This window comes from Oryctolagus cuniculus, chromosome 1 (assembly GCF_964237555.1).
Source record: "Oryctolagus cuniculus chromosome 1, mOryCun1.1, whole genome shotgun sequence".
NCBI classification, from domain to species: Eukaryota; Metazoa; Chordata; class Mammalia; order Lagomorpha; family Leporidae; genus Oryctolagus; species Oryctolagus cuniculus.
Genome location: NC_091432.1, coordinates 215018829 through 215034810, shown reverse-complemented (window position 1 = coordinate 215034810; position 15982 = coordinate 215018829). Strand labels below are relative to the sequence as shown.

The 15982-nt window shown below is 40.0% G+C and overlaps 1 protein-coding gene across 4 annotated transcripts in view; it reads left to right on the top strand.

Moving 5' to 3' along the window:
- ECPAS (Ecm29 proteasome adaptor and scaffold) overlaps positions 1-15982 on the top strand; it is a 114418-nt gene that overhangs the window by 39248 nt on the left and 59188 nt on the right. For all 4 annotated transcript variants that reach the window (XM_070055536.1, XM_070055535.1, XM_070055538.1 and 1 more), the window contains 3 exons: positions 2393-2532; positions 6322-6403; positions 8826-8945. In XM_070055536.1, coding sequence (XP_069911637.1) covers positions 2393-2532; positions 6322-6403; positions 8826-8945 — 342 coding nt within the window. The remainder of the gene's footprint in view (positions 1-2392; positions 2533-6321; positions 6404-8825; positions 8946-15982) is intronic.

Below are 15982 nucleotides of genomic sequence, written 5' to 3'. Positions count from 1 at the left end.
ACTTTACTTTGGTCATTATTTGCTAATTGTAAGGGCCTCTGTACGTGTTAGTTTCATAGTCTAGTTAAAATGAATAGTTTAGTTTCAAGATTGAAAGCTGTTTTTTTTAAATTTTTTTTTCTAAGATTTGTTTATTTATTTGAAAGGCAGAGTTACAGAGAAAGAGAGGCAGAGACAGAGAAATCTCTATCTGCTGGTTCACTCTGAAACTGGCTGCAGCGGCTGGAGCTGGGCTGATCTGAAGTCAGGAGCCAGGAGCTGCTTCTGGGTCTCCCTTGTGGTTGCAGGGGCCCAAGCTCTTGGTCCATCTTTTGCTGCTTCTCCCCAGCGCATAAGCAGGGAGCTGGATGGGAAGTGTAGAGCAGCCGGGGCTGGAACTGGCCTGCGTGTGGGATGCCAGTGCCACAGGTGGTGGCTTTACCTGCTGTGCCACAAGGCCAGTACCTCTTAATTTTTAAATATGTCTTGTTTTATACTTTTTTCTTCCAAGTAAAGCAGTTTTTGTTTCTAATTAAAAGCTTAATGGTAATGATTCAAATAGTCAAGAGTGGTATAAAGATTAAAAATCATGTTGTCCTAGTTTATCATTCATCTATAAGTTGTTCTCTGTGTGTAATAGTTTTACATAATGCATTTTTACTTATATATCATTTGTAGCTTTTTCCCATTTAACTAGTACTTCAGGTTTTGAGAAAATGTCCTCCTTTTTTAAATGTTTATAAAAAATTTAGTTACATGTAATATATTTAACCAAGGCTTCTAATGAGGGTCTTCTGTGTAATTTTCAGCCTTTTTAATAATATCTGTGTATTCAACTTGTGTAATTGTCCTTTTCGTGGCTTATGTAAATGTGTGAGTCTTTTTCAATTTTTTTTTTTTTTGACAGGCAGAGTTAGAGACAGAAAGAAAGGTCTTCCTTCCGTTGGTTCACCGCCCCCCCCCCCCCAAATGGCCGCTATGGCCGGCGTGCTGCGCCGATCTGAAGCCAGGAGCCAGGTGCCTCCTCCTGGTCTCCCATGCGGGTGCAGGGCCCAAACACTTGGGCCATCCTCCACTGCCCTCCCGGGCCACAGCAGAGAGCTGGACTGGAAGAGGAGCAACCGGGACAGAACCGGCGCCCCAACCGGGACTAGAACCCGGTGTGCCAGCGCTGCAGGCGGAGGGTTAGCCTAGTGAGCCGCGGTGCCGGCCTTCTGTTGTTGTTTTTAATATAGTAAGTTGTGTTGAGCAGGAGAGGGAAGGCAGGCCTTTATATGATCTGTTATGCCTTTTTAAATTGCACCTTTCTTATTTAGTAATTGTCAACTTTATTATTCCTAATTAATATATTTCAGAACTGTGATGTAACTGATTAAGATGCAGATATTGTTTTTCTTTTCAGGTGTATTATCCTCATTAGAGTAGCTTGTAGTGAAATTTGTAACCTCTGCCTTTTGCATAAAGATAAACTGGTTCTCTCTTGGTCTTTGCTTCATTTCAGCTGGTTAGATTGAATACTGTTTGATTGGAATTTCACTTGCCTTGTGTAGAGTACACTTGAAATCATACTCTTTGTTTTTAATATCTAAGAATAAAGAGGGCAATAATTTCAACGTTAATGGTAGAGTGAAACTCCATGGAATATGAGTATAAAAATCCTTGGTGCAACCTTATTTTTTTTTTTTCTTTTAAGATTTTTATTTATTTATCTGAGAGGTAGAGTTACAGATAGTGAAAGGGAGAGACAGAGAGGTCTTCCTTCTACTTGTTCATTCCCTAAATGGCTGCAACAACTGTGCCGATCTGAAGCCAGGAGCCAGGAGCTTCTTCCAGGTCTCCCACGCGGGTGCAGGGGCCCAAGCACTTGGGCCATCTTCCACTGCTTTCCCAGGCCATAGGAGAGAGCTGGATTGGAAGAGGAGCAGCCAGGACTAGAACCAGTGTCCATGTGGGATGCTGGTACCACAGGCAGAGGATTAGCCTACTATGCCACAGTGCTAGCCCCAGTGCAGCCTTATTCTTAATGTACTACCCTGGAGGCCCTGGAGTCAGACTTCAAGCCTTCATCATTCAGGAGGCTGTCTAACTCCGTATCATAATAGTTTTGGATCAGAGAGACCTGGGTTTGAATCCTGCCTTCATCACTTAGTGTGTGCCTTCATCATTTAAGTCTCTGTTTCCTCATCTGAAAAATGGGTATGATAATACCTATATCATAGACTGTGAGGGTTAAATGAAATAACAAACATGAATGGTTATTCCAGTCCCTGGCACATTGTAAGCCTCAATAGGAGCTGCTGCTGCTGTTACTATGAATGCTTGGTTTTTGACCACACTGATGTGTTAAACAGCACATTTAGACTGTACTTTGTTTCCCTGACCATTCTTTTTCCTTCCCTTCATTTATCAACAGTGCAAATTGGGCATAGTGAAATTTATAGAAGCCGAACAGGTGCCTGAACTTGAAGCTGTTCTCCACCTGGTCATTGCTTCTAGTGACACACGCCACAGTGTGGCAACAGCAGCGGATCTGGAATTGAAAAGCAAGCAAAGGTAACTGCTTTCCAGTTAAGCTTTCACAGTTGAAGGGGCCGGGTTTCTAACAGCTTACAGCTTACCCAGCTGTGTTTGTACATTTAGGACCTTCTGTAACAACGAGATACTCCATTTAGAAGTTCAGGAAATGTACCTAGTTTGACATATATAAAGTTGATAACAGATTTCTGTGTAAGCTGAGGAAGAAAAACTGTTGGCAAATGCGGTTCAAAGCTGGAATAGGTTAGGAATGTCATCATAAGAAATGAGACTTTGGTTAGGTAAATGTATTTAAAAAACTGATGTTTAGAAAAATGTCTCACTGAAGAAGTTAATCATTTTTGATTCTTCCTTTGCGATTTTAAATTGTTTTAAGATTGCTTTTAATAGATATGTATATATTGTGGTTAATATAAAATTAGATTTGTAAAAAGAGTTACTGAATAGATTCACATAGGATCAAAAAAATCAGTTAACAGACATGTAGAAAATATTCTATATAAGATATGAAAACAGTGAAAGATAAAACACTGGGATACTAATTTGTATCCATTGGTAAATTGTGTAAGTAGTTGACTAATTGATTTACATCTCTGGTGAAACTGCTATTCCTGGACCCTGTTGATTGGTATTATAAATTGAAATAATTTTTGGAAAGCAGTTTGCAGTAAATAATGAAATAAAAATATTTGTAGCCTTTTACTTAAGTCTCTTTGGGAAGGGTGGGAGTTGGGGTGCAGCAGGTGTTGTGCTGCTTTGGATACTTGCGTCTCCTGAGTGCCTTTTTGAGTCCTGGCTACTCAGCTTCTGATCCAGCTGCCTGCTGGAAGGTAGAGGATGAAGGCTGATGGCCCAAGTAGTTGGATCCCTGCCACCCGATTGGGAGACCCTGGTGGAGTTCTAGGCTCCTGGGTTCAGCCTGGCTCAACCCTGCTGTTGTGGGCATTTGGAGAGGTAAGCCAGGGGATGGAAGAGCTCTTTCTGTCTTTCTTTCTCTCTCTCTCATTCTGCCTTTCAAATAAATAAATAGATAAATAAATAAATCTTTAAAAATAAATCTGGTAATTTACCCTGAAGAAATCCTTTGATAGAAAAAAAGATTTTATTTAGGAAATGTTATATATTTATTCATTATATCGTTTCTTAAAATTGTTAAAAGGTGGAAAGAAATTCAGTTTTCCACGATGGAGATATAGTTAAGTAAGTTACTGTATATATCATTACGGAATGCTATCTGTTACAATAATTAAAAAATGGTATAACAGCATATAAATTGCCACTAAGTAGTAGCAAATGAATAAAGCAGAATATATAAAATGTGCCAATTGTAAATTTTATCAATGATGTGTGAAGATTGACGAGTAACATAAAAATTTTGATTAAAACAGTCAAATCATGGAGTAGTTCTAATTCATTTCAGTGCTTATATATAACATGCTAGAAAACTGTGAAATATGGATAAAACCTCAATGCTTTGTAGAGGTTGCAGGTTTTGCAGTTTTCCTTTGTAAGAAAACTGAAATGAGTAAGTGTAACAGAATAAGGAAGTTAACCTCATGGTCTCTCAGTTTGCTTGCTGAAATGTGTGTGTGTGTGTGTGTGTGTGTGTGTGTGTGGGAGGGCGAGGTGGGGCAGTGGTAGGGGTGGTGGGGAATGCCTGCCTCTGGGGAGCATGTGAGGTGGCGTGCTGGAGAAGGGTGTTTAGTCATGGACTTCACTGTGGTCATGCCTCTTGCTGATTGTATGATTTTGGAAGACTTGGCTTAACCTTGCCATGCCTTAGACTCTGTAAAATAACAGTTGGGCTGGATTCTATTCAGCATTCCTCCCAAGCCTAAATTCTTTCAGGATGTTTGTAATTGAGTATTTCTGACATCACTTTCAAGGTTTTTGGTTTTGGTTTTGGTTTTAGATGTATTTATTTATTTGAAAGGCAGAGTGACAGAGAGGAAGAGACAGAGAAAGAGATCTTCCATCCACAGGTTCACTCCTGTAATGGCTGCTGCATCAGGGCTGGGCCATGCTGAAGCCAAGGACCAGGAACTTCATCTGGGTCTCCCATGGGGGTAACAGGGGACCAAGTACCTGGGCCACTCCCACTGCCTTCCCAGGTACACGAAGCTAATAGGAAGCTAGATCAGAAGCAGAGCAGCTGAGACTCGAACTTGTATCCCAATATGGGATACCAGTGTTGCAAGCAACTACTTAACCCAATGTACCACGACCCTGGCCTCTCAAAAAAAAAAAAAAAAAAAAAAAAACCACACACACACACACACAAATCTTTTAAATTAAACTACTTATTATATTTGAATTGGCCCCATTCTTTATGCCTTTTAATGGGTTTGATTGTGGACAATACAAAATGTGGTGTTTAAGTGTTTTAATTAATTTTGGTATTGTGTGTTAAAATAAATGTCTGCCGTGACATTGTTAATAGATAAAGAGCAAGTTATGTAGATATTATTCCATTTTGTCAAAGAAAAATCCCAAAATATCTCTTTAGGAGAGCCACCTATTGATCTTTTACTTGCTGCCATACCTTCTTCCTATTTTACACATATAAGAAATACAGACAAGAATACACTGAAGTTAGTGGTTGATCTGTTGAAAAGGAGTAGGGATATGGTGCAGGTGCAAGGACTTTTATTTTCCATATTATTTCTGAGTTTTCACAATTATATAATCAGAAGATGAAAACTAGTAAGATGGGAAGAGGAAAAATAGAAGGAACAGCGAAAATTGTCCTTACTAGTGAGCTACTAGTAAGGTTTTAGCTTGTTTTACCAGATTGTGTGTGTAGTTTGTTAAAAATCTCTAATCCTGAAGAATTAATAGAAGGGAAACAATGGAACTTGCAAGTTAGTTGGTGGCAATAAGGTAAAAAGATGTAGGTATTTAAAACAAAAGTGTAGAAAGTCTTTAAGGATAGTGGGATTATGGCTATCCAAAAAAAAAAAAAAAGGGCAGATAAATTGTTAAAGAAGAGATGGATAAGAAAAGCATTCACAGCAGTATTATAAATTGTGTTTGCACACATACAGCATAGCCCGAAAGCAGAACTAATGTCAAAGGGCAGAGAGAAGAATGTATGGCAAAACCTCACCAGTCAAGTGGAAATGAAGGATTGCATTACTAGTGGGGTTTGTTTGGATGGAGGCTGTTTTGGAGCAGGGGTGCCAATCATTAGTCATCTTCTATCCAAGTCACCTCATTGAAGGGCCCAGATAAGACTAAGTCTTAGTGACTAATGGCAGTTTGACTGCTCTGTTCAGCTGGGTGCTAAAACTGCAAGCATGTGCTGGTAGATAAGAAGAGGGGGGGATGCTGGGAAGGACAGTAACACAGTATCAGAGAATAGGGTTGCAAGCTTCCTAGGGTGTGGCTTTAATGGGTAAAAAGCAGTGTGTGTGTGTGTGTGTGTGTGTGTGAGAGAGAGAGAGAGAGAGAGAGAGAGAGAGAGACTTATCATTTTTGAGTTTTCCAGTGGTTAAACAGAAAGCTCTGCTAGAGTTGCTCCCAGGGCACTGGCCCTGAGAACCCATCTGTTAAGGAACACAGTCCTGTTTTCTTAGGCAGTACCAGATTGGACCATTGGATATAATACTCTATTAAACTGGGTCAGGATAAGTGATTTGAATATTTGTTGTTTAAAAAGTCCCTTCTATTCTGCGGTATCAATTGCCTGTTTCGTTTGTGTGCTTCTAACATTTTCCTTTTGTTACAAATATTGGGTCTATGATTTCTTTTGAAATCATTGAAGTGGGAGGAAAAAAAATTTTTAACCTGTTTCAAAACCTTCCATAGCTTAATTGATTGGAATAATCCTGCCATCGTTAATAAGATGTACAAGGTGTACCTTGGAGATATTCCACTGAAGACAAAAGAGGTAGGTTGTTTTGATTTATTCTCATATCAAAATAAAAAACATTTTTTTTCATATGAATGTATATGTGTTTTCTCTGCATTGTTTTGATTCAAGGTGCATCAAAAGTCTATGAAATAGTAGTTTTAATACAGTACCAATCTAGGTAAATTTAACAAGATCTGGAGTTTTCAGTTTAGGTGTTTAAATAATGCTGCACTGTCCAGTTTAGGTATTAGTAAACTTTTTAAATTAATATTTTAGGCTTTGCTGAGGCTGTATCTAATCAATATTCAACTCTTCTTTAATGTGGAAGAACCATAGATAGTCTGTAACTAAATGACTGTGGCTGTGTTCCAGTAAAATTGTGGAAATTGAATTTTCATGTGTTAGAAAATATTATTTCATGATTTTTTCCCCCAACCATTTAAATATATATAAGCAATTCTTAACTCACAGGCCTTAGCAAGGACAGATGGTAGGCCAGATTTGGCCCATTGGCTAAATTTAGTTCCTGACCCCTAGTCTAGAATCTAGAGGGAAAAGATGGGTTCTTTTTGAAAACTGGAAGTGAGATGTTTGCTTAATAACCTAAGTTCTGTTTTAGTTTACTCTGTTTAATAATATCCCAAATCTTTAAACAATAGATAGTTGTTTTAAAAATCACCTATCTCCATTCAGATTTAATTGGTGTAGCAGAAGGAATGATGAGACCACAATGAAGACTTCTGGATTCAGTCCATGAGTAGCTGCGCATGAATGTATTGGGAGCAGGGGTTGGCTGATTACAAAACTTCTCTGGGCCTCACTGACAGGCTGAATCAGAGCAGTGGTTCTCAGGATGTGGGACATGGACCTTTTTGGGGTCACAGAGCTTTTTAGGGATCTGAGAAGGCAAGATTGTTCCACCTATTTCCTGTGTTGTTATTTGCACTGATTGTATGGAAGCAGTGGTTAGGTGTACATGCTAGGGTCCTACCACAAATCAAAGCCATGCCACTAAATGATTCTAGGAGCCATTCTGTTCTTTACTGTCTTGCGCTCATGGCACCAAAAAAATTTTTTTTTGGCTGTAGTTAAGAATATTTTTATGTTTTTGTTTGTTTGTTTAAACAAACAAAAATTAACACAGAGAGAGAGACAAAGACAGAGACTGAAATCTTCTATCTGCTGGTTCACTTCCCAAATGGCCACAGTGGCTGGCGCCAGGCCAGTCTGACTGAAGCCAGAAGCCAGGAGCTTCCTCTGGGACCCCAGGGTGGGTGAAGGGGCCCAAGCACCAGTGCCGTCTTCTGCTGCTTTCCCAGGCGCATTAGCAAGAATAAGAATATCTTTGAAATAATAGAAGTATTTTACGTGAATAAACAGACAAACCACAGTGACTTGACAGCTTATCAGTGTTAATGGATTTTTTTTTCTGATGAGATCAATGGTGATGTAAACACTTTTTTTTTTTTTGGTGTTTATTTAAACATTATACATTGTTTCCAGATGACCAGTGATTTTTTTTTTAATTTATTTTTTGTTTTTTATTTATTTGAAAGAGGAGAGAGAGAGAGAGAGAGAGAGAGAGAAAGAGAGAACTTCCATCTACTAGTTCACTCCCCAAATGACCACAACGGCTGGGGCTGGGCCAGGCCAAAGCCTTTTCTGGGTCTCCCATGTCCGTGCAGGGGCCTAAGCACTTGAGCCATCTTCTCTCAGGTGCATTAACAAGGAACTGGATTGGAAGTGGAACAACCGGGTCTTGAACTGGCATGCCAGTGTTGAACATGAGATGCCAGTGTTGCAGGTGGAGGCTCAACTTGCTATGCTACAACGCTAGCCCCAACCAACTAGTGATGTTCTAACAGTAAACAGGGGCCACTGAAAATGCAAGGTGGACTTGTGGAATTTAGTATATTAGAATATGCACATATTCATGGGATGCGGCTTAAACTCCAAATTAGGGCTAACCTTGAACAAATTGTCAACTTTGGGTGTAGTATCAAGGAAGAATATCTACAGTTGCCTGAAAAGGCCAAAGTTATCCCTAATTTTCTAACTACATATCTGTACAAGCTGAGTTTTAGTCACATACTTCAACCAGGACAACTTATCACAGCGGACTGAATATGGAAGGAGATAGAAGAATCCAGCTCTCTTCTAGTAAGATCATATTTGTTGAAGAGATTGGTAGAAAATGTAGAATGGTTTTATTGCCTCCATGCAGTGTTTTGTTTTGGCAAGTATATTTATTTTATAAAAATGTGTCATTTATGAAACAGTTTATTAAAGTTATGAGTGAGTACAAAATTTTCAGTTATAATTTAATATATTGATAAGTTATACTGATAAAAATAAGAGTTTTTTTGACTCTTCAGTAATTTTTAAGGGTGGAGAACTCTCATGATTTTTTTCAGTTAAAAATAATTTGAAGTGTTTTAATCGAATGTATTTTCCATAGGGAGCAGTTTTGAAGCCAGAGCTGAAAAGGGACCCAGTCAGTACAAGAGTCAAGTTAAAGATTGTCCCCCATCTCCTTCGTTCTAGACAAGCAGCCGAAACGTTCCCTGCTAATATTCAGGTAATTTCTTTCCAAAGAAAAATGGCCTCTTTGTGACTTTCATGGCTATTTAAATAGAGAAGGAGCTGAGTTAATGGATATATATTAAGTAGGTGATGTAAATAAAAAGATTAATGAAGGTTTTTTTTTTGTTTTGCTTACCTTAAATTTAGCTGTAGAAATTATTTTTTAAAGTTTATTATAGCATATACTATATTGTGTGAATGGTTTCTATTCACCCTAACTGTATAGTTCCTTTCAAACTATTTTTTTTGGGAATGTGTGACTTTTCTCCAAAAATGGCACCACTAGGAACTTAGGCACTTAAGTGAAAATTGATTTACCCTTATCTGAAACCCCACATGAAGGTAGGGGCCAAATCCTCTGGCTTTTCTCTTAAAGTTTTCATCTCTTGCCTAATGCTGATACAGATTGAGACTGTTAGTTTTGATTTTGGTCATTGTCTCCCATGTCTCCCTCCCCCTAGTTCTGCCCACATCCAGCCCGTCTTCTCTGTTGACACAAGAATTATCTACAGTTGCAAATCCTTGTACTTTCTGTTGGTGAAGGATGCAAGGTCTTTTGCAAAAGATTTTTTTTTTTTTTGACAGAGACAGAGAGAATGGTCTTCCTTTTTCCGTTGGTTCACCCCCCAAGTGGCCGCTATGGCCGGCGTGTTGTGGCTGGTGTGCTGTGCCGATCCGAAGCTAGGAGCCAGGTGCTTCCTCCTGGTCTTCCATGTGGATGCAGGGCCCAAAGACCTGGGCCATCCTCCACTGCCTTCCAGGGCCACAGCAGAGCTGGACTAGAAGAGGAGCAACTGGGACTGAATCTGGCGCCCTAACCAGGACTAGAACTCGGGGTGCCAGCGCTGCAGGTGGAGGATTAGCCTAGTGAGCTGTGGCGCTGGCCAAAAGATCTTTTATCTAAGTTATGATCAGTTCTGGAGGCAGATAGATTTGGCTATATTTTTTCTTCATTAATTATTTGCTTTTTCCATCTTTTTAAAAAGATGTATTTCTTTATTTGAAGGGAAGTCAGAATTAGAGGAAAAGACAGAGAGAGAGATCTTCCATCTGCTGATTCAATCCCTAGATGCCCACAACAGGCAGAGCAGAGCCAGGCCGAAGCCAGGAGGGAGGAGCTTCATCTGGGTCTCCGGCGTGGGTGGTGGGGCCCCAAATACTTGGGCCATCTTCTGCTATTTTCTCAGGCCAATAACAGGGAGCTAGATCAGAAGTGGAGTAGTTGGGACACAAACTGGCACCCTTATGGAATGCTGGCATCACAGGCAGTGGTTTTACCTGCTAGCCACAATGCTGGTTTGTGTGTAATCCTTAGTGTCTTATACATTTAAAATCCTGTCATCGCCAGACATAATTTTACTTCCTCTTTTCCAGTTTGAGTGCCTATTACTTGTTTTTCCAGCCTAATTGCTCTCGCTAGACCTCTTAGTATTATGTGGAATAGAAGTGGCAACTGGGAGTCTTGCTTTGTTCCTGATTTTGGAGGAAAAGCTTTTATTCTCTCACCATGAAAATGGTGCTCATTGCAGGTTTCTCAGATGTGGCCTGTGATAGGTTGATGTAGATTCCTTCTGTTCCTGGTTTGTTGATTTTTCTTTTTTTTTAATCATGAAACAATATTGAATGTTGTCCTTTTTTTTCTGCATCAATTAAGATGATCATTTTGTCTTTTCATTTTGAAATATGGATTAATTTGGTATATGAACCTCTTTGCCTTCCAGGAATAAATGCCACTTGGTCATGATGTATACTTTTTTTTTTTTTTAAGATTTATTTTTCATTTATTTGAAAGGCAGAATTACAGAGAGACAGACAGACAGACAGACAAAGACAGAGATCTGTTTGTTAGTTCATTTCCCAAATGGCTACAACGGCCTGGGCTGAGCCAGGCCAAACCCAGAGTCCTGAGGTTCTTCTGAGTCTCCCACGTGAGTGCAGGAGCCCAAAGTCTTGGGTCATTTTCTGCTGCTTTCCCAGGTGCATTAGCAAGGCACTGGATCTTAGTGGAGCAGCCGGGTCTTGAACCAGCACCAATATGGGATGCTGGTGTTCATAGGTGGAAACTTAACCTGCTCTTCCACAACACCGACCTCTGTATAATTCTTTTTTTAAAGAGAATTTAAAAATTTTATTTGAAAGGCTGAGTCACACACACACACACACACGGAGGGAGCTAGGGAGGGGGGTGGGAAAAAAAGGGAGGGAGGGAGAGAAGGAGGGGGAGAGAGAGAGAGAGAGAGAGAGAGAGAGAGATACTAATTTTCCATCCATTGGTTCACTTTCGAAATGGTTACAACAGCAAGGTCTGGGCCCAGCTGAAGCCAGGAACCAGGACCTCCATCCTGATCTCCTCATGGGTGATAGGGTGCCAGATGCTTGAGCCAGTGTATTTTCTAATACACTGTTGAATTCAGTTTGCTGGTATTTTGTTGAGGATTTTCAATGTTTATAAAGGATATTAGTCTGTAGTTTTCTTCTAATGTCAGTTATTTGATTTTGATTTTTGAAAATTTTGAAAAAATTATCTGAAAGGCATTCATCTACTGGTTCATTCCCCAGATGCCTGCATAGCTAGGGCAAGGCCAGGCTGAAGTTGAGAACTAGAAACTCAGTCTGTGGATGGCAGGGACCCAAGTACTTGAACTGTCACCTGCTGCCTCTCCCAGGGTATGCATTAACAGGAAACTGAAGTCTGCAATGGAGCCAGCACTCAAACCAGACCCTCTGATATGGGATGTAGGGGTTCCAAGTGGCATTTTAAGCACTATGCCAATCACCTGCCCTACTTTTGGTCTTAAGCTTCAAGTTTTATTCTGTTTTTTCTTTTTAAAATCAGTGTTAAAAGCACTTTTTAAAAGCAGTGTTGTGAAGATTGAATAGAATGTGGATAGAAAGTATGGAACATAGTGATTAGTATTCATTCAATTAGGAAATATTAGAAGTCATTTCCCTTCCAGTTTCATCTTTTAGTCACTCCTTCTCTGTACTTAAACCTCCAAAAAAGATGACAGCATCACAAATGTATGGTTTTCGTGGTGTTGTGTCTCTGTTCATGATGCTTCCTCTGCTGGGTACAGCAGATCCCTCTGCCTTCTCTCTCTCTCTCTCTCTCTCTCTCTCTCTCTCGCTCTCTTTTAATTTTTATTTTTTCCCCAGAAACCTTTTATCTAAGGAATATAAATGTCATACATACAACTTTAGGAATGTAGTGATTCTTCCCACTGTACCCACCCTCTCACCCACACTCCTACCCTTCTTCCTCCTCCCTCTTCTATTCCCATGCTTACTTTTTATTAAGATCTATTTTCAGTTAACTTTATATACATACGATTAACTATGCTAAGTAGAGTTCAATGAATTATATGGAAAAAAAAAACACAACTGTTCTTCAGTAGTCCAGACAAGGGCTGTTCAAAGTCGTTGCATCTCAAAGTGTTAATTTCACTTTTTAAGATTACCTTTTAGGTGCTCTGTTATCACAGATCAGGGAGAACACACACTATTTGTCCTTTTGGGACTGGCTTATTTCACTAAGTATGATGTTTTCCAGTTTCATCCATTTTGTTGCAAAAGAGAGGATTTCATTTTTTTTTTTTACTGCTGTGTAGTATTCCATGGTGTACATATCCCATAATTTCTTTATCTAGGCTTCAGTTGAGGGACATTTGGGTTGAATCTATTTCTTAGCTATCGTGAATTAAGCTGCAACAAGCATATGCTGATTTCATTTCTCTTGGGTAAATTCTCAGGAGTGGAATGGCTGGGTCATATGGTAGGTCTGCATTCAAATGTCTGAAGTATCTCCATACTGTCTTCCATAGTGGCTGTATCAGTTTGCATTCCCATCAACAGTGAATTAGGGTACCTTTTTCCCTACTTCCTCACCATCGTTTCTTAATTGTTGCTTTCTTTATGAAAGCCATTCTAACTAGGGTGAGATGAAACCTCACTGTGGTTTTGTTTTGCATTTCCCTGACAGCTAGTGATCTTGAACACTTTTTCATGTGTTTTTTGGACATTTGGATTTCTTTTTTTTTTTTTTTTTTTCTTTTGAGAAATGTCTAAGTCCTTTGCTTTTTGCTTCACTGGGTTGTTTTGGTGTTGTTTCTTGATCTCTTTATATATTGATTATTATTAATGCTTTATCAGTTACATAATTTCTGCCATTCTGTTGGTTGCCTCTTCACTTTGCTGAGTGTTTCTTTTGCAGTACAGAAACTTGTTAATTTGATGTAATCCCATTTGTCAATTTTGGCTTTGATTGCTTGTGCCTCTGTGGTCTTTCCCTAGAAGTCTGCCTGTGCCAAAGTCTTGTAGCTTCCCCAATGTTCTCTAATAATTTGATGGTATCAGGTTATAGATTTAGGTCTTTGATCCATTTTGAGTGCATTATTATGTAAGGTGTAATGTGGGGGTGTTGTTTCATAGTTCTGCATGTGGAGGTCAAGAATTCCCAGCACCATTTGTTGAAGAGACTGTTCTTGCTCCAGAGAATGCTTTTAGCTCCTTTGTCAAAGATAAGCTGGTTGGAGATGCATTTGGGTTGCTTTTGGGCATTTCTGTTTTGTTCCATTAGTCTATCCATTTGTTTCTGTACTGGTACCAGACTGTTTTGATGATAACTTCCCTGTAGTATTTCTGGAAATCTGGTATTGTATGCTTCCGGCTTTGGTCTTGTTGTATAAGATTGCTTTAGCTATTCAGGGTCTCCTGATTTTCCATGTGAATTTCAGCATAATTTTTTTATAGATCTGAAATTAATGTCCCTGGTATTTTGATTGGTATTGTATTGAATCTGTAAATTGATTTTGATGATACTGATTCTTCTAATCCATGAACACGGAAGATTTTTCCATTTTTTTGTGTGTCATTTTCTTTAATGTTTTGTAATTCTCATTATAGAAATCTTTGACATCCTTGGTTAAATTTATTGAAAGGTATTTGATTTTTTTTTTGTAGCTATTCTGAAGGGGATTGATCTTAGAAGTTCTTTCTCAGTGGTGGCATTGTCTTTATATACTAAGGCTTTGATTTTTGTGTGTTGATTTTATATACTGTCAGTTTACAAAACTCTTCTATGAGTTCCAGTAGTCTCTTAGTGGAGTCTTTTGGATCCCCTGTACATAGAATCATGTCATCTGCAAATAGTGATAGTTTGACTTCCTCCTTCCCAATTTGTATCCCTTTGATTTCTTTTTCTTGCTTAATGGCTCTGGGTAAAACTTTCACAAGTCCATGTAGGTCCACAGTGTACCCCCAATTTGTGTGGAGTTTCCTCTGCCATTTTCTCCCTAACCGTTCCCTGTGATTGCACTCTCTCCACTTTTTTTAAGTATCCTCCCCTAGACTAAAGCAGTAAGCACCCTCCCTTGTCTGCCTGCCATCTTGAAAAACCTCCTCTCTCTCTGCCCCCCCCCCCTTTTTTTTAGGATTTATTTATTTTATTTGAAAGAGTTACAGAGAGGAGAGGCAGAGAGAGAGAGGGAGGGAGGGAGGGAGGTTGGTCTGTCTTCCATCCGATGGTTCGCTCCCCAATTGGCCACAATGGCCGGAGCTGTGCCGATCCAAAGCCAAGATCCAGGAGCTTCTTCTAGGTCTCCCACGTGGAGGACTTGGGTCATCTTGTACTGCTTTCCCAGGCCATAGCAGAGAGCTGGATAGGAAATGGAACAGCTGGTACTCGAACCGGCGCCCATATGGGATGCTGGCGCTTCAGGCCAGGGTGTTAACCCACTGCACCACAGCACTGGCCCCTCCCTCTGCCTTTTAATCTGGTAAACACCTACTTATATTCCAGTGTGTGTTCAGGGGCCACCTCCTCTCTGAAATGCTCCCACTTTCTGCCTCTCCTCCTCCTCACTCCCAGATGGAGAATGCCTCCCTTGTCCTTGTGCTGCCCGCCAGTCACAGACTTCTTTCTTTGCATCTCGGTTTATTTGTTCATATGGCTGTTTTCTCCTTCTAATGATAAAACTCATTACTTTTGTCTAATAGATACTATAACATTTGAGAAATTTCAGGTATTTTGTGTCTCCATAAACATAAAATTGCTGTAGAGCTTCTTAGCTTTCATTTTCCAAGCACCATTTCCCAGGCAGTATCTTGAAAATTTTGGTTCAGAAAAATGTGGTTTTAATAACATCACATTACATAATAATCTGCTAGCATAATATGCTTCCTATAGGTTTATACTTTATTTCTAGCTGTTTATGTTTTCAAAACAAATCTAGCTGAAAGCCTTTCCAAAGACAAAACTCACTGTACATCACTTAAAACATTCTTGCTTCCATGCCTATTTCTAATGATGTCTTTAGCAGTCTCCTGCTTGTTGTGCCCTGACCTCTTCTTCATCTGCCTGTCAGAGTTGAGAGGTAGAGTTACAGATAGAGGGAGAGAGAGAGAGAGAAGGGTCTTCCATCTGCTGGTTCACTCCCCAAAGGCCAGGCCTGGGCCATGCCAAAGCCAGGAGCCAGGAACTTCTTCAAGGTCTCCCACGTGAGTGCAGGGCCATCCTTTGCTGCTTTCCCAGGTGCATTAACAAGGAGCTGGATTGGAAGTAGAGCAGCCAGGATGCTGGGGCTTTAACCTGCTGTGCCACGGCACTGGCCCCTCTGTGTCATTTTTAATGTACAGGTACGTCTTGATTTCTCAGGTGGAGGGTATTCATTTTTTAATTTTATTTTTAAAGGTTTATTTTATTTATTTGAATGGCACAGTGATGGGGAAAGAGAGAGAATGAGAAGAAAGGATCTTCCATTTGCTGGTTCATTGCTCAAATGGCAGCAGAGGCCTAGAACTGAGGCAGGCCAGAAGCCAGGAGGATGGAATTCCATCCAGGTCTCCTGTGAGGGTTGTAGGGCTCCAAGTGACTTGGTTCATTTTCTGCTTCTTTCCCAGGCACCTTGCCAGGGAGCTGGATTGGAAGCAGAGTGGTGGGGACTTGGACTGGCACTTTGTTATGGGACGCTGGTGTTGTAGGTGGTGGCTTAGCCCATTGTGCCACAATGCTGGCCCCAATAGCAATGTTTTTGT